Raw genomic sequence first — 27,562 nt, 5'->3', positions numbered from 1 at the left:
TCTGCAAAGCAATCTCATATCTTACTTGTTGAATGCGGTTGTTTGAGTCCACCTAGTGTACAACTGCTATACATCTGTCGTCATCATGCTGCTGGCGTGGGGACAGCCAGCCAGGCAGCGAGTATGGCTCGGCTCTGGCCAGCCACAGTCATTACACTTAATGGGCTCAATCCTCTCAAGTAGGGCCATGTTTATCCCGCTCCTAATGAACATCTCCCCATCTACAGTATCTGGCTAATTCAATTCTCCCACAGCCAAAACACTCATTTCCACCCAACAACTGCTCTGTTTCCCCCATTGTTTTCTCCCGGATGATAGAGACATTCTGTAGCCTGGAGTTTTTTTTTTTTTTGGTGGGGGGGGTTGGGGGGGGGGGGGGGGTTTCAAACTGAGACACACTCACATAACATACTGTATAACCGGAGCACAAGTGTTCTGTATATGAATTGTCTCTAAGTTGGAGTAACAGAGAAAGTAAATGGAAGACGAGTGGTATTGTAGGGTGAAAGTCAGCAGCTGGCCATCGTATGCTGCAAGCTCAACAGCTCGTCATTGGGACTACCAAAGATTGCTCCAGTTTGTAGACTAGACAATATTCTGCATGACACAGTAGTGATGAGCAGCTCCTCTCTCGGGCCACAACTCTCTTCTCTCCACATACCCTTTTTTATAAATGTCAAATTTTATGAGTTACAAATCTTGCTAGTGCCTTTAGTGCTGGAGGCGATCAAGGCTTTTGTAGTGCACAGTAGCAGGTCTTGCCAGTGCATATCTGAGATATCTGTGTGCGGTAGATCCCTTACTATTGGGGACGTGTTGGAGCTCGCACCTAACGCAACTCCCAAACGTGAACTCTACAATGAGGCAAAGACTAAGTTGTGACGGAAAGGGGATTACAATATGGCTGGATTGGTAGACAATAGCCATAAAGTAGATCAAATCTACGCTGCATTTTGGGGTTGGATTGGCACGTTAAATGTGCACGTATCAAATTTGAAGGATGTGTAAAGCACGAAGTTGGTATACGCGATTCATAAACGACAACCTGTTAGATGCAATAGATCTCTGTAGATTCTCTTAGCAGATGTGATCTAATCACAACGAAGGGTTGATGGGCAACAGATGCCGGAAAATGAGTTTTAATCTGCCAAAATAGAAGAAGACGGTAATTGAAGGTAATTGAAATGTCATCCCAGTGTGTAACGTTACAGACAAAGGCTGCAGGTGAGACATGAGAACAAGGCGGAAGCTTTTCAGATCCAGCCTCAGACCCAGTAAATCTCTGCGATGTGAGTGACAGGCAAGTTCCCAGGAACCTGCTCTGGATTAATGGCAGGAAACACGATGGAATGTTGTCTTTCTCCAACATACACTGTGGGCCATGGCCTGGGGCCCTCAATGGTTTCACAGGAAAACATGAACCCAAACACCATTATCATAGAACCAAGACAGATCTATGTTACTGTATGTACCCATTAGAGATTGAGGTTTCAGCACTTTTCAGATGGCAACTCTGGAAGCGAAGCCTTTATTTGGCTTTGTTTTGTAATTCCTTTAAATATAGAAGGCCTCTCAAACTATTTTGTCTCAGACAAATATAGCCCTCAGGCGTCTTGTAAAATGCCAAGCTTTCATGAAAGTTTGGGAAAGGGCTCGAAAGGTTAATACAGAAATGTCCTTTGCTGAGAGCACAGTAGGGAGAATTCTTTATCTGACAGTGGACCTCGTTTTCATACCTATTGTATCTCCGAGGGGTTTTACTAGAAGGAAAAGTTGGTCTCGGGTTAGTCTGAAGTTACTCTCAGTGAGCCACACTCCAAGCTGTCTGGCTCATAATGACGTAATAGAACGGGCTATAGAAAGTACGTGATGTGGCCACACAGTGAAGAGGATGTCGGTGAGGGTCAATCTGAGCTGGAGCCGAGTGGCTTTTTGGTTAGAACTCTGTTAATAAATTGTGTGCAAGGGTACCCCCTAGTGTCACAAACAGTCACACACAGGGGAATGAAATAAATTGGGCTAACTGTCCATGAAAGATCAGCATAAATGACAGTTATTCACCTGTGGATTGTCATCACTCAGCCTTGCCTTTTTTTTTAATATCCAACCCCTCTTCTGAATTCTTATTTTTTTATGGTTAGTTTTTGTGGTTATGAAGGGAGGGTGCCATCTTCCAGAATTGCAAAAAAGTAACTTGACATTTTTGCAATGTCTGGACTCTTTGTTTTCAAGAAATCTGTGCAAAATTCAGCACTTCCTGGTAGTGGTAGTAAAAATAAAAGCTAATATGCACATTTTTGGGTATGTGTATACACACTCGACTTCCTCAAGACAAGTTATATGCATGGGAAAGTGTACCCTTTACCGGGACTGGTTATGTGGAGTCAATGAAATTCATAGCATAACACTCCACAGTGGTGTCAAGTTGGTTGGATGTCCTTTGGGTGGTGGGGTATTCTTGAGACGCACAGGAAACTGTTGAGCGTGAAAAACTAACCAGTGTTGCAGTTCTTGGCACCTACTACCATAACCTGTTCAAGGCACTTAAAGCTATTGTCTTGCCCGTTCACTCTCTGAATGGAACACATACACAATCCATGTCTCAAGGCTTAAAAATCTTCATCTACACTGATTTAAAGTGGATTTAACAAGTGACGTCAATAAGGGATCATAGCTTTCACCTGGATTCACCTGGTCACCTGGAAAGAGCAGGTGTCTTTAATGTTTTGTACACTCAGTATATATTTAAGTGATAATGCCCGAGAAGCCGGTGTTTGTAGGATATATTGGCACGAACACCGGCTCTGAGGGAATTATCACTTTTATAAAAGGGGTTACCAACATTTTCAAAAAATGATTGAAATGATTGAAACGTGTTTTGAGGAATTTATTCATACTATTTCATACTTCCATGAGATATAGCCCTGACACAAATCTAGGGTTGCGTATACTCACACAGTGCATTCGGAAATTATTCAGACCCCTTGACTTTTGCCACATTTTGCTATGCTACAGCCTTGTTCTAAAATGGTTTAAATTGTTTTCCCCCTCATCAATCTACACATAATACCCCATAATGATAAAGCAAATATAGGTTTTTATAAATATTTGCAAATTCTTTTACAAATAAAAAAACTTGGCTGTGTGCTTTAGGTTTGTGGTCCTGTTTGAAGGTGAACTTTCGCCCCAGTCTGAGGTCCTGAGCGCTCGGGAGCTGGTTTGCATCAAGGATCTCTCTGTACTTTGCTCCGTTCATCTTTCCCTCAATCCTGACTAGTCTCTCAGTCCTTGCCGCTGAAAAACATCCCCACCGCATGATGCTGCCACCACCATGCTTCACAATAGGGATGGTGCCAGGTTTTCTCTAGACGTGACGCTTGGCATTCAGGCCTTCGAGTTCAATCTTGGTTTCATCAGACCAGAGAATCTTGTTTCTCATGGTCTGAGTCCTTTAGGTGCCTTTTTGGAAAACTCCAAGCGGGCTGTCATGTGCCTTTTACTGAGGAGTGGCTGCCGTCTGGACACTCTATCATAAAAGCCTGATTGGTGGAGTGCTGCAGAGATGGTTGTCCTTCTGGAAGGTTCTCCCATCTCTACAGAGGAGCTTTGTCAGAGTGAGCATCGTGTTCTTGGTCACCTCCCTGACCAAAGCCTTTCTCCCCCGATTTTGTCAGTTTGGCCAAGCGGCCAGCTCTGGGAAGAGTCTTGGTGGTTTCAAACTTCTTCCATTTAAGAATGATGGAGGCCACTGTGTTCTTAGGGACCTTAAATGCTGCGGACATTTTTTGGTACCCTTCCCCAGATCTCTGTCTCAACGCAATCCTGTCTCGGAGCTCTATGGACAATTCCTTTGACCTCGTGGCTTGATTTTCACTCTTACATGCACTGTCAACTATGCGAGCCTTGATATAGACAGGTGTGTGCTTTTCCAAATCATGTCCAATCAATTGAACTTAACACAGGTGGACTCCAATCAGGTTGTAGAAACATCAAGGATGATCAATGAAAAAAATATTCATCTGAGCTCAATTTCGAGTCTCATGGCAAAGGGCCTGAATACTTACGTGAGTATAGTATTTCATTTTTTTATATTGTAATGAAACAGCAGGGAGCAGGTCTCGAACCCTCGACCTTTGAGTCCGAGGCCCGGCGCGCTATTGACAGGGTCGTTACAATATACATGTGCAAAAAAAATATAAAACCCTTTTTTCCCTTTGTCATTATGGGGTATTGTGTGTAGATTGAGGAACATGTTTTATGTAGTGCATTTTAGACTCAGTCTGTAATGTACCAAAATGTGGAAAAGTCAAAGGGTCCGAATGCACTGTATATATATATACTGTACCAGTCAAAGGTTTGGACACACCTACTCATTCAAGGTTTTTCTTTATTTTTTACTATTTTCTTCATTGTAGAATAATAGTGAAGACATCAAAACTATGAAATAACACATATGGAATCATGTAGTAACCAAAAACAAAAAAAAATGTATTTTAGACTGTTCAAAGTAGCCACCTTTTGCCTTGATGACAGCTTTGCAAACTCTTGGCATTCTCTCAACCAGCTTCATGAGGAATGCTTTTCCAACAGTCTTGAAGGAGTTCCCACATATGCTTAGCACTTGTTGGCTGCTTTTCCTTCACTCTGCAGTCTAATTGATCCCAAACCATCTCAGTTGGATTGAGGTCGGGTGATTGTGGAGGCCAGGTCATCTGATGCAGCACTCAATCACTCTCCTTGGTCAAATAGCCCTTACACAGCCTGGAGGTGTGATTTGGGTCATTGTCCTGTTGAAGTCAAATTATAAGCTCAAACCAGATGGGATGGTGTATTGCTGCAGAATGCTGTGGTAGCCATGCTGGTTAAATTTGCCTTGAATATAAAAAATAAATAAGAGAGTGACACCAACAAAGCACCATCACACCTCCTCCATGCTTCACGGTGGGAACCACACGTGTGGACATCATCCATTCACCTTTAGCGGTTGGAACCAAAAATCTGAAATTTGGACTCATCAGACCAATGGCCAGATTTCCACCGGTCTAATGTCAATTGCTCGTGTTTCTTGGCCCAAGCAAGTCTCTTCTTATTATTGGTGTCCTTTAGTAGTGGTTTATTTGCAGCAATTAGACCATGAAAGCCTGATTCACGCAGTCTCTGTTATTTGGGCTGCAATCTGAGGTTCAGTTAACTCTGATGAATTTATATTCTGCAGCAGAGGTAACACTGAGTCTTCCTTTCCTGTGGCAGTCCTCATGAGAGCCAGTTTCATCATAGCGCTTGATTGTTTTTTGCGACTGCACTTGAAGAAACTTTGAAAGTTCTTGAAGTTTTCCGCACAATAACTGCTTGGCTCAAAAACATTAAGAAAGAAAGAAATTCCACGAATGAACTTTTAACAAGGCACACCTGTTAATTGAAATTCATTCCAGGTCACTACCTTGTGAAGCTGGCGTTGAGCGTGCCAAGAGTTACAGTACGTTTCAGTTGAATGTAAAGCATTTCTTACGCTGAAGGCAAGACAAAAAACAGAAATCATTTGGTTCCATTGAAGTTCACACACTTCAGATTTTCAAACACTCAAGAAAAACTTTCAAAAGAGACTATGTTGCTACTATATGCTATAATTGTAAAGCGTTTGCAATAACTATGTCTTTTTGTGCTGCTAGGGCGTACTGAAATGTTGATCTCAGTTCAGTGAAATTGGTGTTGAGAATTTTGGGATTTTTGGAAACATAAAGCTGCATATGTAACTGCCTTTATTCTCCAATAGACATACATTATCTAGAAATCGCTCAGCCATTTCCTGGTTGCTAACATTCTAATAGTATGCCTCATTTCAGTTTATGACTAAACAAGCAAGTATAGTGTTGTGAATCATTGTACCGTCTAAACCGCTGTGAAATAACAAAAGATGTTGTTTTTTTCAGCTGCTTGAAGCTTGTGTACAAAATAGAAAGTGAAAGATGCAAAAACGAAACTTGTGAACGGAAAAGCAGTGCACAGAACAGAAATAGTGCACAGAACAGATCTACTGCTTCTTAGACTTGCTTTCACTGCGAATGACAGATCTATAACTCACATTTCTATGTGAATTTGGTGGGGTCACCCAAAAGTGTACATATTGCAGCTTTAAAGATAATTAGATTTATATGACCTAATTATGAGCTTTTGGTCATTTGATCAATGATCAAGACATAATCAAGGCATAAAAGCTTAGTTCCCAATGTTGCTTACTGGCAGCTACTGTATGGCACTGAAATCATGTTCAGTACAATGAGAATCAAGACATTTGGATAAACTGGTGTGTATCCACCCATCTCTTGCCTGTGATTGACAGATGTTAACGTGAATGTATAGTCATTGATGATGGCCTGATGTGCTCTCAGCAGAACTGGTAGTTGTTATTTTTCATCAGGGGCTCCTCCTCTCCCTCTTGGTTCAGTGTCTGATCACAATCCCCATTCGTCTTATCTGGGTCCCCCTGCTCTCCTGCCCCCTGCTGTGGAGTCTTATCCTGCACATTCCTGTAGGTCTGGCAGAAGTCAGGATACTTAGTATCACATTCAAAAACTTTTTTTCCCACCAAATGATATTCTTCCACAAACTCTAAATACATTTTAGAAGTACAGTAGATCTATCTGTAGGGAATGATTAGAAGTTAGTGGAATGCTAAGAGAGAGACTAAACTTAAAAATATTTTCTACAGTGAAAGGGAGATACCTAGTCTGTTGTACAACTGAATGGCTTCAACTGAAATGTGTCTTCCGCATTTGAATCAGAGAGGTGTGGGGGGCTGCCTTAATCGACATTCACGGTGCCCGGGGAACAGTTGGTTAACTGCCTTGCTCAGAGGCAGAACGACAGATTTTTACCTTGTCAGCTCAGGGATTCAATCCAGCAACCTTTCGGTTACTGGCCCAATGCTCTAACCACTAGGCAGTGTGTCACTTAAGTCCATCTTACATGGTCTGGCTGGTCAGGCAGTAGCCTTTGGATAAGTTGGCCGATGGTACTGAAGGCTGGACGCTCTGTTGGTTCCAGGTTCCAGCACATTTTCATGATGGTGTATCTGAGGAGAACAATCAGTTTCAGATAGTGCAGCAGGCAGTCAGGTAACGTCATATCTCTTCACTGATATACCCATCTTGAAGTACAATACTCACATTTCTGGAGGGGCAAAGTCTGGCTGAGACATGTAGCATCCATCTTTGATCATCTTGTAGAACCGGGTGTCCACCACAACATTAGGGTATGGGCTCTTACCTAGAAATACCAACCAAATATTTATTTCAGATATTTCATTTGGACACAAACTTTGATTAATTCAACATAAGACAGTATTTTTGTCATCACATGCCAGTGTGACCCACCCAGAGAGAAGATCTCCCACAGCAGTATCCCATAGGACCAGACGTCACTCTTCACTGTGTACACACATTCAAAGATGCTCTCAGGGGCCATCCACTTCACTGGCAGACGGGCCTGGGAATACAATAGATTTAGAGATCATCGTCATATCATAGTTCGCAATCATTCAAGGATCGGAGCCTCTAAAACTAAAGTGATTTCTTGATATGTTATTTACTCACATTTCCTTTCACCACATAGTTGGAGTCATTTTCGATGTCTCTGGCGAGGCCGAAGTCGCAGATCTTAGCCACACGGCCATCGGTCAAGAGGACGTTCCTAGCGGCCACGTCCCTGTGAATGCACTGCAAGAAGACAACATAGGCGTCATTCATATGTACGTGTGTGCATCTGCATGTTACTCTACATGAGTTATGTTATTAATTACATTTGTATTCTATTACATTTTTGGATGCCAGGAAGTCCATTCCCTGAGCCACCTGAGAGGAGAACCTCAACAAGTCTTCCATGTCCAGCGACCAGGTGCCTGTCTCTGGATCCTCACATAGGGAACCTATCAGGAAGAGAAAGAGAGAGAGAGAGAGAGTATATGAGACCTAGGGTTGCAAAGGGAGGGTATATTTCAGATAACCTTCTAAGTTTACCAGTAAACTACTGACATTTTGGAAACATTCAAGTTTTTTTATGGAATTTTCATAACATATAAAAGGTATAGAATAATAAAATATATATAATTGTAATATAACAAATGGAATGACAAATCTGTAAAACATTATCCTAAATATAACCCATCAACTAAGTGAATACCATTGGTGTTTAATATGATAGTTTTTCAGTATGAAATATGCTTTATATATTGCACATGCTTCTATTTATTTTACAATGCCAATAGGTCTTTGTTGTAAATGTTTTGGTGCCAAACTGGTGTCAGTTGTGAGAAATGTAAATCATTGGAAGTGTTGCATAGTTATTTGTTAATTGAGACCTTGGGAGTATAAGGATCTATCTGACATTTTGGTCAAGAATGGGTTGTTCACATAAAGCTGTTCTTTAGGTGGTGTCACGGCTGTCGTAAGAACGGGACCAAGGCACAGCGGATATTGAGTTCCACATATTTATTCCAAAGTGAAACTTAAGCCAAAAACAATGAATCAAATAAACGAACAACGGAACGTGACTACGTGGTGCACATGCACAAACACAAAATATAATATCCCACAAACACAAGTGGGAAAAATAGCTACTTAAATATGATCCCCAATTAGAGATAACGATTACCAGCTGCCTCTAATTGGGAATCATACAAAACACCAACATAGAAAATATAAACTAGAACACAACATAGAAATTATAAACTAGAATACCCCCTAGTCACACCCTGACCTACTACACCATAGAGAAACAAGGGCTCTCTATGGTCAGGGCGTGACAGGTGGTCCTTCTCATCTGAGATGTCAGATTTGTTAAAAAGTCAATTTACAATGAACAAAAAAAGTTATGTCTGTGCCATAACCTTTGAACTTGGTTCTTTAAGGTTCTAGCTGCAATCCAATCACACAATGCTGGGTTGTAAATAGAAAATAATTGTACATAAGGTGATGTACTTATTGAGTCATGAGAGAAGAAGACAAAACAGTTCTGAGATCTGGGACTTGAAAAATACTAATTATCTCCAACCACACATTTTGCAGATAGAACGTTCATTTTGCACAAGTCCTTCATTATTCGTATCATAAGTTCTGGTCTGCTTTTGCAAGTACTTCACCACTTTTTCAGAAGAATGGTCTTTGTGGTAAAAATAAATAATTGCAGCGGCCTTACAGCTTGTTTAAGGCCCATTGGAGAAGCATCGCTATTTTGTTGACTTGTTCTATAGCAATATGAAAACCTCCATGAAAGGGGTATTTCACTAAAATAAAAAATGTACTACAGTTTATTGATAACTAGCAAATAGTTTACTGATTTCGGGTGTCAGAGACCAGAAAAATATTTCACCCAGGGCTAAACTTTAGCAATGTTGCTAGTTTTCCATAGGATATAGAGTATTTGTCAATTTAGTGAACTATTGCTTTAACAAATGTGTGCTGAACATTAATAAATACAGTGCCTTCGGGAAGTATTCAGACCCATCGACTTTTTCCACATTTAGTTACTTTACAGCTTTTTTCTAAAATGAATTAAATAAAAAAACTCCACACACAATACCCCATAATGACAAAGTGAAAAAAGTTTTTTTTAGGTTTGCAAATGTATTCAAAATAAAAAACATATCTTATTTACATCAGTATTCAGACCCTTCACTATGACTCGAAATTAAGCTCAGGTGCATCCTATTTCCATTGATCATCCTTGAGATGTTTCTACAACTTGATTGAGTCCACCTGTGGTAAATTCAATTGATTGGACATGATTTGGAAAGGCACACACCTGTCTATATAAAGGTCCCACAGTTGACAGTGCATGACAGAGTAAAAACCAAGCAATGAGGTCAAAGAAATAGTCTGTAGAGCTCCGAGATTGTGTCGAGGTGCAGATCTGGGAAAGGGTTACTAAAAAATGTCTGCAGCATTGAAGGTCCCCAAGAACACAGTGGCTTCCATCATTCTTAATCTTGAAGAAGTTTAGAACCACTGAGACTCTTCCTAGAGCTGGCTGCCCGGCCAAACTGAGCAATCGGGAGAAGGGCGTTTGTCAGGGAAGTGACCAAGAACCCAATACTCACTCTGATAGAGCTCTAGAATTCCTCTGTGAAGATGGGAGAACCTTCCAGAAGGACAACCATCTCTGCAGCACTCCACCAATCAGGCCTTAATGACAGAGTGGCCAGACGGAAGCCACTCCTCAGTAAAATGCACATGACAGCCCACTTGGAGTTTGCCAAAAGACACCTAAAGTCTCAGACCAAGATTGAAACCAAGATTGAACTCTTTGGCCTGAATGCCAAGCATTACGGCTGGAGGAAATCTAGCATGGCTGGAGGAAATCTACAGTGAAGCATGATGGTGGCAGAATCATGATGTGGGGATGTTTTTCAGTGGCAGGGACTGGGAGACTAGTCAGGATCGAGGCAAATATGAATGGAGCAAAGTACACAGAGATCCTTGATAAAAACCTGCTCCTTCCAACAGGACAACAACCCTAAGCAAACAGCCAAGACAACGCAGGAGTGGCTTCAGGACAAGTCTCTGAATGTTCTTGGGTGGCCCAGCCAGAGCCCTGACTTGAACCCGATCAAACATCTCTAGAGAGACCTCAAAATAATTGTGCAACAATGCTCCCCATTCAACCTGACAAAGCTTGAGAGGATCTGCAGACAAGAATAGGAGAAACTCCCCAAATACAGGTGTGCCAAGCTTGTAGCGTCACACCCAAAAAGACTCGAGGCTGTAATCGCTGCCAAAGGTGCTTCAACAAAGCACTAAAGGGTCTGAATACTTATGTAAATGTAATATTTACGTTTTTGTTCATATAAATTAGCACACAAAAAATGTTTTTGCTTTTTCATTATGGGGTATTGTTTGTAGATTGATGAGGAAAAAAACAAATTTAATCAACTTTAGAATAAGGCTGTAACCTAACAAAATGTGGAACAAGCCAAGGGGTCTGAATACTTTCCGAAGTCACGGTATATTTGATGTGATTAGAAAGACGTAATATTTATTTATTCATTAAATGTCTGTCATTTTCTATTGTGAATAAAATAAGAAACCCGCACACTGCTCTTGATAGTATCACTGCTCTTGATAGTATCACTGCTCTTGATAGTATCACTGCTCTTGATAGTATCACTGCTCTTGATAGTATCACTGCTGTTGATAGTATCACTGCTCTTGATAGTCTCTGCTCTTGATAGTATCACTGCTCTTGATAGTATCACTGCTCTTGATAGTGTCTCTGCTCTTGACAGTGTCTCTGCTCTTGATAGTATCACTGCTGTTTAATAAGTTTACGCATCGGTCCCAAGGCCTTCGTCAGAGCTTTTGTGAGTTAAAAAAAATAACATTGCACCCTTATGTAGACATAGCCTCACCCACATCGTTCCACGCATCGAATGGGGTTGGAGTCGAGGGAAAACAAGTAAGCGCTACCAAATATAACAATCTGCATTTCACAAATATTATATTACAGTGTGTACATAAAACGTATTAAACATGCCTGTAAAATCACAATGAGGACATCGACCTACCAAGCAAGTTTTCTAAAATCATTGGGTACAGCGCAAGCAAAACGTCAGAGCAATCTGAAATGGGGGCATTCATTTATGTTCACATTCACAACATAACATATACATCGATTTTTCGTCATTAAGACCTTGAGGAAACAATGTCTGGAGTGTGAAAATCCCAAAACATTCTCATTTGCTGAGAGTATTATTTATATCACCTCCCCTGTCTGACATCTTAACTTTCTCTATGCCTCAAAATAATCTAAAGGTGGAAATGTCATGTTTTAGGTCATTAAAATGTACTGCGACTGGATAGTCCCTGTGGTTTCTCCTGATTGAACTTTTATGTTCAGTAATTTTTTGTTTGAGAGAACGAGAGTTTTTACCGACGTAACAGCCCACATGGACATTTAATCATGTCGATAACATGGGTGGTGTAGTACGTAATAATGTCATTTGTTTGGAATTGTTTTCCTGTTTGTGGGTGGCAAAAATATTCACACTTGCACTCTGCACAACCTCTGCATTAAAAGCTACCCTTTGGAAGAGGGCGTAAAAGAGCCTGGCTGATTTTCTTTTTTGGCCATTTTATCGTGTAAATTGCGACCTCTCCTATGACAATAAGGGGTGGATTCTTAAATTCAGCTGGCAAAGCTGGGTCCGGTGATTAAACATGCCAGTGTTTCTCGACAACATCTCCCACTCTTTTGTTATGTTCTCTTGGAATTGAAAGAATTGTAACATTCTGTATCAAATTGAACCTTATTGTTCTGAAATGTCAATCTGGGTTCAGCCATACGGTTCTATCTGCGATTCTATCTATTTACAAACGTCTCAGTATTTTGATACTCTGCACTTTAGGTACTTTTTAAGGTGAAGACCTGAATTGGTTATGAAAGAGGAATTCACTACAAAACAGTTCTGAGATCTGGGTTGTAAACATTTTTGATGCTCAATTTCTCAGAACTATGCTTTGCGCAGATAGAACCTTACTACAGTCCCAACAATAAAATGTAATTGTTGATTAGACACTTTTTTAAATAATTAAACTATTTCTTCTTGAACCTTATGGTCTATCAACTAGAAACTCATGGACAATATGGTCAGATATAAAGATTAAGAAAATATATTTTATATGATTACATGTTTAAAAGTTATTCAGGTATAAATGACCAAATTTGCAATAGATTACCTGTTAATTACAAAATGTACTGAAAATGCTGGTAACTTTTGTAAATGACCAGTAGCACTGCAGCCTTAAGACGTTCCACTCCTCAAACCTCTCTATGCTACTGTGATGAGTAAAAGGATGCTAATTACCCATAGGACAGTGTTTGGGTCTCTGCGCTGGATGTGTGTCCAGGAAGTTGTCTGAGCTGGAGCAGGAGATCCCACTGTCACTGCACACACACAGAGGACTGAGAGGTTTGTTCTGTTTTGTGCGGCAGAATTACAGAACAGAATTGTTAAAAAAAAATGATTTCACCTTTATTTAACCAGGTAGGCTAGTTGAGAACAAGTTCTCATTTTGCAACTGCGACCTGGCCAAGATAAAGCGTAGCAATTCGACACAATACAACAACACAGAGTTACACATGGGATAAACAAGACATACGGTCAATAATACAGTAGAACAAAATAAAACTAAAAGTGAGTGCAAATGAGGTAAGATAAGGGAGTTAAGGCAATAAATAGGCCATGGTGGCGAAGTAATTACAATATAGCAATTAAACACTGGAATGGTACTGTAGATGTGCAGAAGATGAATGTGCAAGTAGAGATACCGGGGTGCAAAGGAGCAAGATAAATAAATAAATACAGTATGGGGATGAGGTAGGTAGATAGATAGATGGGCTGTTTACAGATGGGTTATGTGCAGTGATCTGTGAGCTGCTCTGACAGCTGGTGCTTAAAGCTAGTGAGGGAGATATGAGTCTCCAGCTTCAGAGATTTTTGCAGTTCGTTCCTGTCATTGGCAGCAGAGAACTGGAAGGAAAGACGACCAAAGGAGGAATTGGCTTTGGGAGTGACCAGTGAGATATACCTGCTGGAGCGCGTGCTACGAGTAGTACTTGTAGTTGTCCACGTATTCTAAGTCAGAGCTGTCCAGATTAGTGATGCTGGACGGGCGAGCAGGTGCGGGCAGTGATCGATTGAATAGCATGCATTTAGTTTTACTTGCGTGTAAGAGCAGTTGGAGGCCATGGAAGGAGAGGCATGGCACTGAAGCTCGTCTGGAGGTTTGTTAACACAGTGTCCAAAGAGGGGCCAGAAGTATACAGAATGGTGTCGTCTGCGTAGAGGTGGATCAGAGAATCACCAGCAGCAAGAGCGACATCATTAATGTATACAGAGAAGAGAGTCGGCGAGAGAATTGAACCCTGTGGCACCCCCATAGAGACTGCCAGAGGTCCGGACAACAGGCCCTCCGATTTGACACACTGAACTCTATCAGAAAAGTAGTTGGTAAACCAGGCAAGGCAATCGTTTGAGAAACCAAGGCACAGCAATGCTGTGAGGGTGATAAGCACAATCGTTTGTGAACCATTCCCGAGTTGAAATCTTTTTGAGGAGCGGGCGTGTATGTTTTGGTTCTACAAAGCTGTGTCCATTATACAATTCAATAATAAATCAATTGTAGTCATTCTTGCACCATGCGATCTATCATGAGTTCTAAACATGTATTTTTTTAATTCTCTATGCTCATGATCTATTTTTCCGCGAGCATAATGACAGGCAGTTGGTGGTCGGAGCAGGTCTCTGGAGCCACTGAGCTGGAGGAGTGTGTATCAATCCTGCAGTAGGACTCATCGCGGCCAGCACTAGCAGGTCAAACGACTAAAATGAACGAGTCATGACTCTCGGGTCAGTAAAAAGAGTCGTTCAAAAAGAACGAATCGTTTGCGAACTGCACATCACTACGGAGATGATGTAGTGATATGTAGAAGAAGAGGATGCATGTGCGGATGATGTTTGCTGTGATGGAATGCTAAGCTTGCAGAGAAATCATACCCTTTAAACATACCCATTGTGTCCTCATGTTACTGAGCCTGCTACATGACAAGGTTACACCACGGTCTACACTGTACATGTATTCTGTGTAGGCATTATAATGTGTGGTTTCAATGAAAGCATAAAGACCTTGACACGTGTGAAGAGGCATGCATGTCTTGTTAGAATGTGGATTGTGATGCGGCACCACAGAGAGCAGTGAATAAAATCGGAGCACATGAGGTCACTGACTAGTGGAATACACATTACATAAACCATTTGTGGAGACTGAAACTTTGTCTCACATCTGTTTCTCGTTCTGGTGTGCTTTCACTTAAACAGGAACCATGTGTCTGCTGGGAGATTGGAAAAAGAAGAGTGAGTTGAGACGAGAGCGGCGTGTTAGTGATCATTACAGCCTACCTCCTTACACGGGACTCCTGTGCACATGTGTTCTTGTAGTGATCATGGTTCTCTGGAACCCGTGGAACCTCTGGAGTCCCTGGTCCTCTCGGGATAGAGTACAGGAACAGCTTGGCCTTGCCATGCAAGAAGTTCAGCAGGTCGCCATAGCTGCAGTACTCCGTGATCATCAGCATTGGGCCTGTGGTCGAACACAATAAATGGGATGATCAATTTGGTTAACAATGACACTCGCCAAGTCGTGTTGACCTTGCTGTATGGAAATGCAAGTACAGAAAAGAGTTTGTCGCACCTCCTTGAGTACACGCCCCTAACAGGTTAACAATGTTGTCATGAGATCCCAGGTGACTGAGGATCTTCAGCTCTGACATCAGAGCTTCTCTCTCTTCGGAGTGGGCGCTTGCTGAGGAGGGGAAGTCATTTTTTCATTATTACATGTACTGAGGTAGTGCTTCTTCTACGATGGGTGCAAGTATCCAATAACAGCAAGTATCCAATAACAGTTATCTATTGTACAAAAACTTTGACTTCCTTCTGTAATGTAAATGCAACGCTGCAGGAAAGATTTTACACACAGTATGAGGAGGCTAACTCACGCTTGAGCATCTTTACTGCCACGCGCGTGGTCATGTTGTCACCTGTCCCCAGACCATAGGCAGTGGCCTCCACTACTTTCCCAAAAGCCCCTGCTCCCAGAATCTGGCCTGGAACACACAGTATTCAGTCAGTCATTACTGTTTAGTGTACTGGTCTCTGTTTTTACCCCCAAAAACTGCAAGAAAACACACCAAGCCTCAGCTTGTCACGAGGGAACTCCCACTTCTTGTTATAAGGAAGTTGTGTAGGGTCAATAAAGGTGTAGTTATTCCCATCATTGGCCTCAATGATCTTCCACCGGACTTCATATTTTGGTTTCTATGAGAGAAAACACATGTTGTGTAATGGTCTAACTGCACATGTCTTTGGGCATTGATTGCCAGTGAATGGGCCAGTAAATGCAGCTCACCTGCTTGTATTTGTACAGGACGATGACAAGCAGAAGGAACAGAAGGGTTGCTGTGCTGGTGGCTCCAATGAAAGTGGGTGTGAACAGCTTGGGCGTTGCAAATGTTGGTAAAGTCGCAGCAGGGACACCTAAGACATAATAAACAACATGCCCCTGAAGTCAGCTCATGACATTATTCAGTACTGAAAAGTGATATTAGATATAACACTACCTGTAGCTGTTTTTAATACTAGTCATGATGTGATAGAACCAGCGCCATGTGAGAACCTCACAAAACCTTTCTTTGTACAGTATATTGTATATCTGCAAAGGTTGTCTTACGCAATACGAAGATGTCCCGCTCTTTACCAACCAGGTTAAAGGTCACACACTCCACTGTGACCTCCATACTTGAGGGACTGAGGGTCACCTCACTCTGCACCTCCATGGTGCTGGTGAGAAGAGGCTGCACCTCCACCGTGTCATTATCACCATCACACCTGACAGAGGAACATCAGGATGAGCACAGAAGAGTCAAAACAGCTCTCTCTGCATCTTGTGCCTTGGAAAGATCTTGTTCGATTGCAATCCAGTTAGAGAATCTACAATCCATCAATCAAATGTATTTTATACAGCCCTTTTTTTTTACATCAGCAGTTTTTACACCTACGTGTTTTGTATTCCTGGGCACTGGTACCAGAGGATTGTGGGAGCTGGGTATCCAGAGGCGGTGCAGGTCAGGGTGGTAACATTCTTCAGTAGGACCATGGCACTGGGTTTCTCTACTCAGTCAGAGAGGACAAACGGCATCACGCTTTTTAAGTCGGCGTCACATTCTCAGATCGGTTCACAATTGCGGTCCATATTTTCCTGCCAGTTTGAATGTTGATGTGACCGATCACGCTGGAGTGAGATCACTTACGGTAGACTTGGACATTGAAGGTGATGGAGCCATTGAGGCATGTGCTCCTGGTGTGGAGGGTGTACTGGCCTCTCTCCTCAGACCTCACTCTCTGTAGCAGCAAGCTGCTCTCGTACCTACAGGGTGACCGTATCAGTCGGTTTCAAATAACAGCGCAGTTTCAATAAATAGATTCTGTACTTACTTTATAAATGATTTGATACAAACATTTAGAATCAGACAAATCATGTCCAGTGAAACTAGATGGGAAAACAATTACCTGTTATTGAATCGGACGGCCCATGTGTCGTCATGAGTGGAGATGTTGTGATTGTGAGACATGGGGATGTCCCACCACTGCTCCATGATTTGAGGATATGCCTCGATCTGAATGTTTATCTCAAGGTTTTCTCCTTCGTTCACTTCAACTAAGGAGCCATTTAAGTAGAGATCCGGTGACAGGCGGGGTATGAGCCTCATGTAAGGCTTATCTGATGAGGTGAGAGGGAAAATAGAGTGAACGTTATTGTGACCACGAACTTGAACTAAACTGAAAATTGAGATTGTTACACCCCAATTTCCTTTTGAGGATGCTGAGCTGAGTTTCACTTTTAAAACAGGTTTCCGTGTTTGGTGTTTGTGGAAATCAACACGAGCCTCGTACTACCATCCCGATCTTGCAGGCTTACATAACTACTGTATGTGTCTGTGTAATGAAACATATTAGACGCTAGATCAACACTCCCTAATGCTTACCTACAACCTGCAGGTAGGTGGTGGAGCTGTTGAACCCAGCCTCATTCATGGCTGTACACGTGAAGTTCCCTGTGTGAGACATGGCCACAGCTGGGATAGTCACACTACTGGTGATGTGCACTTGATTACTCTGGTCCCCTTGTATCATTTTATGTGAAAAGTCCAATACCTATAAAAACAACACCAACATATTAGTTCAGATCTTCAGAAATATACTGAATACAAGTTAAAAGCACACGTAGGTAGGGAAAACATCTATGATTTAATGACAGAAATTGACAATAGGCTACAGTTTAACTGACTTTGAGGGAGGAGTGTTTCCACGTCACGTTGTAGAAGTGGTTAGGGTTGCTGGTAATGCAGGGGATCAGGAGCTGCTCTCCAACAATACGAACATACCCATTTACCTCAATTAGCACAGATGGTGGCAAACGCAAGCCTGGAACAGATGTAGAGAAGTGTTTAGATGTGTTGAAATGCTTTGGGGCTAATAACCTCAATGTTCAACAAACACAAATGCACAGACATCAACTTCATCTCACTTTGAATGACGAAGATGGGGACAACTTTGGAGACTTTCGTGACCCCATTGATCTTTGCACTGCAGACGTAGTCTGCGCTGTGGCTTGTCAGAAGGTATCGGATGAGGATTCCTCTCTTTGGGTTGACAGTGTAGTTCATGTCGGGGGGTGTAGGGTCTCCGTTGGCCATACGGACGGATAGGTCGGTGGCTATGGGGTTTGTCAGCTGACAGAGGAGAACATCACTGCCCTCCTTCACATCTCCCAGGGTTCGAGGGGTCACCAAGATGTTATGGGGATCTATAAGGAACATAACACGTGATATATGGTGCATGTGAGTCTTCAGGTTGAGCACTGAATATGACAATACTTATACACTTACCTTTCACATAGATGTGGACCTCTGAGAGGAGGTCTGGTTGGTTCTCATACATGCACTTGTATGTGCCAGTGTAGTCTACTGTAAGGCGCCTGGTGGTAATCACACTCCCCAATCTAGTTTTCCTCATGAGTTTGAATGCTGTGGTTGACCAGGTGACTGTGCTGTACCCCTCACAGGTCAATGTGAAAGATGAGGTTCCAACAGGGATAGTCCACACAGCCTCCCTCAGCACCACCGAGTTCAGCTTGATCACTGGAGGGCTCTGCTCTGTCAACAAACCAAAGACAGAACCAGGAATTAATAACACACATAAACAAATCTAGCAATCTCCTGTTTCATGGAATGCAGACATAGTCTTACACAGCTAGTCCCAAACGGGGGTACGTACAATGCCGTCGGGGGTACGCCAAACAAAAATGTGATTCCTTTAAAAAATAAATAATTTATCCACTTTTTCTCCCCAATTTTGTGGTTTCCAATTGTTAGTAGTTACTATCTTGTCTCATCACTACAAGTCCCGTACGGGCTCGGGAGAGACGAAGGTTGAAAGCCATGCGTTCTCCGAAACACAACCCAACCAAGCTGCACTGCTTCTTAACACAGCTCGCATCCAACCCGGAAGCCAGCCGCACCAATGTGTCGGAGACACCGTGCACCTAGCGACCTGGTCAGCGCGCACTGCGCCCGGGCGCCACAGCGCTGTGCGTCGCCCCATGGGCCTCCCGGTCGCGGCCGGCTGCGACAGAGCCTGGGCTCGAACCCAGAGTCTCTGGTGGCACAGCTAGCCTTAGACCACTGAGCCACCCGGGAGGCTGTGATCCACATTTTTTTTCTCTCGCCTGAGTAGCCTCGTTTCACTTCCAAAAATAAAATGAAACTATCTAGTGTCCAGCGAAATAGCAACAAAATGTCAAATACAGGTAGCCGAGTCAAATAATGAACATCCAATCACATTAACCGTTACTCTCTTGTGGGAAACTTCACTCTTGCGCAGACATTTAGAAACGAAACATGACAATTTGAAAAATAAGCCACAGGAGTTTTTTTGAGCGGGAATAAAGACGACTTTCAAATAGTAAGACATGTATAAAACCAACAGATACCATTAATAAGAAGGGGCTAGACACATCTTATATGGTGAGCTACCGAGTGGCTAGGACAAGCAAGTCCCATACTATTGTGGAGGACCTCATTCTTCCTGCTGCCGCGGATATGGCTGGGACACTGCTGGGGGGAAAAGGCCAAAAAACTATACAGACAATACCTTCATCAAAAAACACTGTTTCACAATGCATCACTGACATGAAAGGAGATGTTTTGAAACAATTACTGCTTCACATACAAGCCAGTGAATTATATGCGCTACAGCTGGATGAGCCAACAGATGTGTCGGGCCTGGCACAGCTCCTGATATATGTCCGTTACGGAGGGGGGCGGGAGGTAGCCTAGTGGTTAGAGCGTTGGGCCAGTAACCGAAAGGTTGCTGGACTGAATCACCGAGCTGACATGGTAAAAATCTGTCGTTCTGGCCCCGAGCAAGGCAGTTAACCCACGGTTCTCCGGGCACCGTCAATTATGGCAGCCCCCCGCACCTCTCTGATTCAGAGGGGTTGGGTTAAATGCGGAAAACACATTTCAGTTGAAAGCATTTAGTTGTACAACTGCCCTATTAAGGAGGACATCCTCTTCTGGAAACCAGGACAACAGGAGAGGATATTTTTAAAGTACTGGACAGCTTTATGACATCAAATGGACTTTAGTGGTCAAGATGTGTTGGTATCTGGACTGATGGTGCAAAAGCCATGACAGGGAGACATAGTGGAGTGGTAACGCATGTGCAAGTCGTTGCTCCCGTCGCCACTTGGGTACACTGCACCATCCACTGAGAGGCTCTTGTTGCCAAGGGAATGCCTGACGGCTTGAAAGACGTTTTGGACAATACAGCGAAAATTGTTAACTTTGTTAAAGCAAGGCCCCTGAACTCTTGTGAGTTTTCTGCATTATGCAATGATATGGGCAGTGACCATGTAATGATTATCAAGGGGCAAAGTATTGACACGTTTTTTAAAATTAAGAGACGAGCTTAAAGTTTTCTTTACTGACCATTTTCACTTGTCTGACCGCTTGCATGATTACGAGTTTCTCACACGACTGGCCTGTCTGGGTGATGTTTTTTCTCAACTGAATGATCTAAATCTAGGATTACAGGGACACTCCCCAACTATATTCAATGTGCGGGACAAAATTGAGGCTATGATTAAGAAGTTGGAGCTCTTTTCTGTCTGTGTTAACAAGGACAACACACAGGTCTTTCCATCATTGTATGATTTTTAGTGTGCAAATGAACTCAAGCTTATGGACAATGTCAAATGTGATATAGCGAAGCACCTGAGTGAGCTGGGCACGCAATTACACAGGTACTTTCCCGATATGGATGACACAAACAACTTGATTCGTTATCCCTTTCATGCCCTGCCTCCAGTCCACTTACCGATATCTGAACAAGAGACCCTCATCGAAATTGCAACAAGCGGTTTTATTCTAATTGAATTTAATCAGAAGCCACTGCCAGATTTCTGGATAGGGCTGTGCTCAGAGATTCTTGCCTTGGCAAATCGCACTGTTAAGACACTGATGCCCTTTGCAACCACATACCTATGTGAGAGTGGATTCTTGGCCCTCACTACCATGAAAACTAAATACAGTCACAGACAGAGTTATGTGCATCCTTTCAAGCACACCCTTCTCATTAACCTGTGGTGAGTTATTCACCATTTTTGATGAACAAATAAGGTTTTATATGTAAGATGGCTAACATATAAAACATTATTTGTTCATCAAAAATTATTGTTATATTATTATTTGTGCCCTTGTCCTATAAGAGCTCTTTCTCGCAACTTTGCTCGTGGGAAGTGACAAAAACACTCATTATTCTGTTTAATAAATGTATTGTATAGTGTGGGTGTGGCAGGCTTACAATGATGGCAAAAAAACAACATTCGAGAGTGTGCTAACCCTGGTGCTAGAGGGGGTACAGCTGGAGGTTGAGTGTATGAAGGGGAACGGGACTATAAAAAGTTTGGGAACCACTGGTCTACTGTAATGATATACTTCACATTTGAATTAACACATTTGTAACTCCAATACCTACAGTACAGTGTATTCGGGAAAGTATTCAGATCCCTTGATTTTTTTCCACATTTTTTTACATTAATAATGTCCCTTATCTATCTACACACAATACCCCATAATGAAGAAGCAAAAACAGGTTTTTAGACATTTTTGCAAATGTATTAAAAATAAAAAACAGAAATACCTTATTTATAAAAGTATTCAGACCCTTTGCTTGGAGACTCGACATTGAGCTCAGGTGCATCCTGTTTCCATTGATCATCCGTGAGATGGTACATTTGATTGATTGGACATGATTTGGAAAGGCACACACCTGTCTATATAAGGTCCCACAGTTGACAGAGCATGTCAGAGCAAAAACCAAGCCATCAAGTCAAAGGAATTGTCCGTAGAGCTCTGAGACAGGATTGTGTCGAGGCACAGATGTGGGGAAGGGTACCAAAACATGTCTGCAGCATTGAAGGTTCCCAAGAACACAGTGGCCTCCATCATTCTGAAATGGAAGAAGTTTGGAACCACCAAGACTTTCAGCTTTAATTTGAGGGTATTTACATCTAAAATGGGTGAACGGTGTGGCAATTACAGCACTTTTAATATGTGGTCACCCCCTTTTTGAAGGTCCAAACGTAATTGGACTATTCGCTCCTCAGCTGTTCCATTGCCAGGTGTGTGTTATTCCCTCATTAGTTAATTTACAAGGTCAAGAGTTTATTTCAAGTGTGGCATTTGCATTTGGAATCTGTTGCTGTTGACCCTCAGTATGAAGTCCAAAGAGCTGTCACTGCCAATGAATGAAGCCCATCATTAAGCTGAAAAATCTAAACAAACCTGTCAGAGAGATAGCTAAAACATTCGTTTTGGCCAAATCAACTATTTGGTACGTTCTTAAAAAGAAAGAACGCACTGGTGAGCTCAGGAACACCAAAAGGCATGGAAGACCACAGAAAAAAAAACTGTGGTGGATGACAGAAGAATTCTTTCCCTGGTGAAGAAAAAAACCCTTCACAACAGTTGGCCGGATCAAGTACACCCTCCAGGAGGTTAGCCAAAAAAACATATTTTAAAAAGCCTGTACAGTTCTGGAACAACATCCTATGGACAGATGAGACAAAGATCAACTTGTACTGGAATGATGGGAAGAGAAGAGTATGGAGAAGGGAAGGTACTGCTCATGATCCGAAGCATACCACCTCATCTGTGAAGCATGGTGGAGGTAGTGGTATGGCGTGGGCATGTACGGCTGCCAATGGAACTGGTTCCCTTGTATTTATTGATGATGTGAAAGCTAAAAAAAGCAGCAGGGTGAATTCTGAAGTGTTTAGGGCTATTATTATCTGCTCAGATTCAGCCAAATGCTTCAGATCTCATTGGACGGCGCTTCACAGTGCAGATGGACGATGACCCGAAGCATACTGCGAATGCAACCCAATACGTTTTTAAGGCAAAAAAGTGGAATGTTCTGCAATGGCCAAGTCAATCACCTGACCAGAATCCAATTGAGCATGCATTTCACTTGCTGAAGGCAAAACTGAAACGCCCCAAGTACAAGCAGGAACTGAAGACTGCAGTAAGGGCCTGGCAGAGCATCACCAGGGAAGAAACCCAGGATCTGGTGACGTCTATGGATTCCAGACTTCAGGCAGTCATTGACTGCAAAGGATTTGCAAACAAGTATTACAACTCACAATTTAATTTATGATTATGTTAGTTTGTCCAATTACAGTTGAATTTAGAAGTTGACATACACTTAGGTTGGAGTCATTAAAACTCATTTTTCAACCACTCCACAAATTTCTTGTAAGCAAACTATAGTTTTGGCAAGTTGGTTAGGACATCTACTTTGTGCATGACACAAGTCATTTTTCCAACAATTGTTTACAGACAGATTATTTCACTTATCATTCACTGTATAACAATTCCAGTGGGTCAGAAGTTTACATACACTAAATTGACTGTGCCTTTCAACAAAATTCAAAAAAATGCTTGAAAAAACTTTCCGGAAAAAGCAAACCATACAATAATCTGAGTACGGCACTCAGAGACCAACACAACCCAAGAAAATATCCGCCATGTTGGAGTCAACAGAAGTCAGAAATAACATTATAAATATCACTTACCTTTGATGATCTTCATCAGAATGCACTCCCAGGAATCCCAGTTCCACAATAAATGTTTGTTTTGTTCGATAATGTCCATCATTTATGTCCAAATAGCTCCTTTTGTTAGCACTTTCAGTTCACAAATCAAAATTCATGACACGCGTTCACTAGTTGCAGACATTTCCGTTACCGTCCATAGAAACAAACAAAGTATAGAATCAATCTTTAGGATGTTTTTATCATAAATCTCCAATAATGTTCCAACCGGTAAGGTAACACGTGAACGAGCGTCACGAGTGCATGGCATTCTGACAGACACCTGGCTCATTCCCCTCTCATTCCCCCCTCATTCACAGTAGAAGCCTCAAACAAGGTTCTAAAGACTGTTGGCATCTAGTGGAAGCCTTAGGAAGTGCAACATGACCAATATCCCACTGTATCTTCAATAGGGAATGAGTTGAAAAACGACCAACCTCAGATTTCCTCCTCCTGGTTGGATTTTTTCTCAGGTTTTTGCCTACCATATGAGTTCTGTTATACTCACAGACATCATTCAAACAGTTTTAGAAACGTCAGAGTGTTTTCTATCCAAATATGCATATATTCGCTTCTGGGACCAGGTAGCAGGCAGTTTACTGTGGGCACCTCTGGGCACCTTATTCATCCAAGCTACTCAATACTGCCCCCAGCCATAAGAAGTTTTAAGGACAACAAAGTAAAGGTGGCCATCACAAAGTCCTGACCTCAACCCTATAGAAAATGTGTGAGAAGAACTGAAAAAGCGTGTGCAAGGAGGCCTACAAACCTGACTCAGTTACACCAGCTCTTTCAGGAGGAATGGGCCAAAATTCACCCAACTTGTTGTGAGAAGCTTGTGGAAGGCTACCCGAAACGTTTGACTCAAGGAGACAGCACCTTGACCACCTCTCCTCTCCAGCTATCAACCTCTTCGCTGGTCGTGGGTTAGTTGGAAGAGTAACTGTTTCAGCTCGTCCACGCCACAGCAGAGCGATGGAGGGGCTACCACTGGGGGAGCCTGACTGGACTCTGGGTTGGCAGGGAGGATGGCTGATTTAGGGGCCCCCATGGTCATGCCAACTGGTTCATTGGCAGGGGCTTCTTCGTTACCTGAAAGAGAGTGATGTTGGGTGGTTCTTTGCATGGGGTGATGTAAGTTTCCTTCAACAATTAGTCTTCCAGATAGATGACACAGACACAGGAACCTTGGTATAAAACTCTTTAGTAATAAAATACAACTGCAGACAGAGATTCACATAGTAAAGATCTGTGTGGTGAAACAGGAGACAACACTTTAGTGGGTGTGGACAACCTACCGTCAATCATACCTTAACATTGGGGTGGCAGGGTACCCTAGTGGTTAGAGCGTTGGACTAGTAACTGGAAGGTTGCAAGTTCAAACCCCCGAGCTGACAAGGTACAAATCTGTCGTTCTGCCCCTGAACAGGTAGTTGACCCACTGTTCCTAGGCCGTCATTGAAAATAAGAATATGTTCTTAACTGACTTGCCTAGTTAAGTAAGGTAAAATAAAATATTAAGAAATTGTTGCATTGGATTAGATACAAAGTATCTAAGATGAGAAAAACATGTCTAGATTGTGGTTTCTCATTCTACTATACCATTTCAGCCTTGAGGCTGTGTGACTATCAGCACAGGCAGGCAGTTCTCATCCTGAGATTAATTCATTAATTCATTGCGCCTTGCTAGCATACAAAGGTTATCACATATATATAGTAATCATGGCAATGGTGTAGCCCCACACCCGGCCCATAGGGTAACACACCCGGCCCACAGGGTAACCTCTGTCATGACGTTGCCCTCGTTGGGTACAGCAAGCACCCTGCCTCCCCCTTTCCTCCTTCAATTAGGCTGCTGTGGTCAGAGAGAGGTCGTAAATTCCTGAAGATCTCCTCATGGCCACACAGTATAGAGAGAGAGTGAAGTTTCATAGAGAACAAAGGAATTTCTTCCACCTCACAGAACTTGAGTTCCGAACAAAGTCTTCAATTTAATGATAGTAAAGACACAACAACCCCAACAGTGAAAACAAAGACATTTTGTGGTGACATCCCATTTTAATTCATGGCAACAAACCTGCAATAATTATTTTTTTTTTTTTTACTGTACAACATAGTGTTTCACTTTTTTTTGTGTAAAATACTCAAATGGGCATCAAACAATCCCCTTTCTTTAAGTCAGTGAAGCGCATCTTCTTGAATTTCTCCTCTGTCAGGAATGATGCCAACACTTGAGTACCAAAGTTATGTAATTTGCTGTTACTGACATGATAGAATTGTCTCATAATGATGAATGACGAGTTACTTCAGTAGTGTGCCTTAGAAATCATCCATAGAAAAAAGGAATGATTCAAGGAAAATGTCATTTCTCGGTGTGGTCCAACGTCAACAGAGAGAATTATTTGGCATATATCTTATTTGTTTCATATTCTTTTTTCTTTTTTTTTTAGGGAGAAAGGGGAAATGAGAGTGTGCCTGAGTTGGTTTGACGTGTGTCTTTGTGTGTGTGGAAATGTTTGAAACGAAACCCCACATAGCGTCTAGTTCCAGGAAACACATTGGGCTGGGGACCTGCTTAGGCGGATCGAGGTCTTTGGGGGCCTGTTTCCCATTCTCACTCTTACTTCTGCTTTTTATGAGGATGTGGGGAAGTGAGTGGGGGGAGGGGGGGGGGGGGGGGGGGGTCACCAGGAACTGGACAGGTCCCGTTACCTCTACCCACCCCCCTGCTCTCAGATGTCAGAACCTACAAAGCTAACTAAACACTTGTTCTCACTGTAACCGTCTTCACTAACGCAGAACACCTCAAAGTCACTATCAATTTGAGTAAAAATTCTGTTACACCCATGGTTACATTTTTATGTTTTGTCATAAACTCTTAATTAAGACAAAATATAATGTATCTATATTGTAGAATATGTCAAATATAATACAACCACACAGAATATTGTGGGTTTTTATGTGTTTAATACATTCATTAGAAACTACAGAAACGTTTTATATGAAATATACACTTTCGGATGACTTTTTTTGAATTATGTAATGACAATTTATCTGTGCAAAATACAATAAAATGAATATTTTTATAAATCAAAATAACTCATGACACATTTATTACACATTTGAGTGAATATTAACAAAACCATATGATTTTAAATTAGGTCTTGTTGGTTAAGAAATCCCAAGTATTAGGAGAACAAAGGCTGCGTTTTCTGATATTTTGCCCAGTTACTGCCAAACGATCTGATCTGATTGGTCAAAAGACAAATTAAGGAGCTCATAGGAGCTGATTTTCAACTACTTACAGTGTTACTAGGGTAGCATTTGATTCATGTGCTTACCTTGGGCTGTGCAGCAGACCATGATGCCCAGGAGAAGGGCTAGGATGAGCATCTTCTGTCCCTCTCACTGCCTCTGTCTGTCTCTGACTGCTCTGTCTCTCTGTGTAAATGTCTGTTCGCTCTACTCCAGGGTAGTTAAGGAACTGGTTGATTGGTGTGGCTTCTCAGTCCTTATAGCCTAATATCATCAGAACTTCCCCTTACTCACCTCGCACAGTGCATACAGCCAGTACATGTTAAAGTTTTCTTTCATCCTTTTGATGGACGAGTCAATGAGTACGGTTGTGTGCACACAATAATGCGATTCCTGTGAATAGTCAGATTAATATAATAGTTTGATTTAAAAGTTAACAAGCTGTGCATGATTTCCATAATAATCCTGTTTACATGGACACATCTGAAATCAGGCTAACTGATGGGACTTTGACAAATGCAGAAAATCCCCAATCAAAATAAACG

At 42.1% G+C, this 27,562-nt stretch overlaps 1 protein-coding gene across 3 annotated transcripts; it reads right to left on the bottom strand.

Annotated features, from left to right (window-relative positions):
• Positions 1-2,876: 2,876 nt before the first annotated feature.
• Positions 2,877-27,287, bottom strand: LOC110534179 (macrophage colony-stimulating factor 1 receptor 1). 3 transcript variants are annotated; one of them, XM_021618894.3, is made up of 21 exons: positions 27,104-27,287; positions 18,496-18,762; positions 18,135-18,413; positions 17,895-18,031; positions 17,593-17,761; positions 17,117-17,327; positions 16,858-16,973; positions 16,606-16,717; positions 16,278-16,435; positions 15,957-16,084; positions 15,739-15,865; positions 15,547-15,654; positions 15,243-15,353; positions 14,951-15,131; positions 12,857-12,936; positions 7,815-7,924; positions 7,593-7,715; positions 7,374-7,485; positions 7,167-7,266; positions 6,967-7,072; positions 2,877-6,535 (listed from the first exon to the last, which is right to left on the bottom strand). In XM_021618894.3, exons 1-21 carry the CDS (start codon positions 27,153-27,155, stop codon positions 6,386-6,388), a joined length of 2,937 nt encoding a protein of 978 aa, XP_021474569.3. In that variant the 5' UTR covers positions 27,156-27,287; the 3' UTR covers positions 2,877-6,385. The 3 variants fall into 3 exon arrangements, with proteins under 3 accessions (XP_021474569.3, XP_021474572.3, XP_090043121.1); XM_021618897.3 differs by having other exon boundaries at positions 18,496-18,757; positions 27,104-27,249; XM_090186995.1 differs by lacking the exon at positions 27,104-27,287 and adding an exon at positions 24,532-24,854 and having other exon boundaries at positions 18,496-18,757.
• Positions 27,288-27,562: the final 275 nt, after the last annotated feature.

The sequence above is a fragment of the Oncorhynchus mykiss genome, chromosome 10 (genome assembly GCF_057628025.1).
Source record: "Oncorhynchus mykiss isolate SJ-2025 chromosome 10, ASM5762802v1, whole genome shotgun sequence".
NCBI classification, from domain to species: domain Eukaryota; kingdom Metazoa; phylum Chordata; class Actinopteri; order Salmoniformes; family Salmonidae; genus Oncorhynchus; species Oncorhynchus mykiss.
Note: the sequence above shows the minus strand (reverse complement) of the source record. Positions and strands in the feature narration are given on the sequence as shown.

Coding starts and splice junctions, on each gene's coding strand:
- LOC110534179 (XM_021618894.3), bottom strand. CDS start 27,155: ATGCTCATCCTAGCCCTTCTCCTGGGCATCATGGTCTGCTGCACAGCC. Junction 18,763..27,103: donor GGTCTGCTGCACAGCCCAAG/GTAAGCACATGA, acceptor GTTTGTTGACAG/AGCAGAGCCCTCCAGTGATC. Junction 15,655..15,738: donor TCGTGACAAGCTGAGGCTTG/GTGTGTTTTCTT, acceptor TGTGTGTTCCAG/GCCAGATTCTGGGAGCAGGG.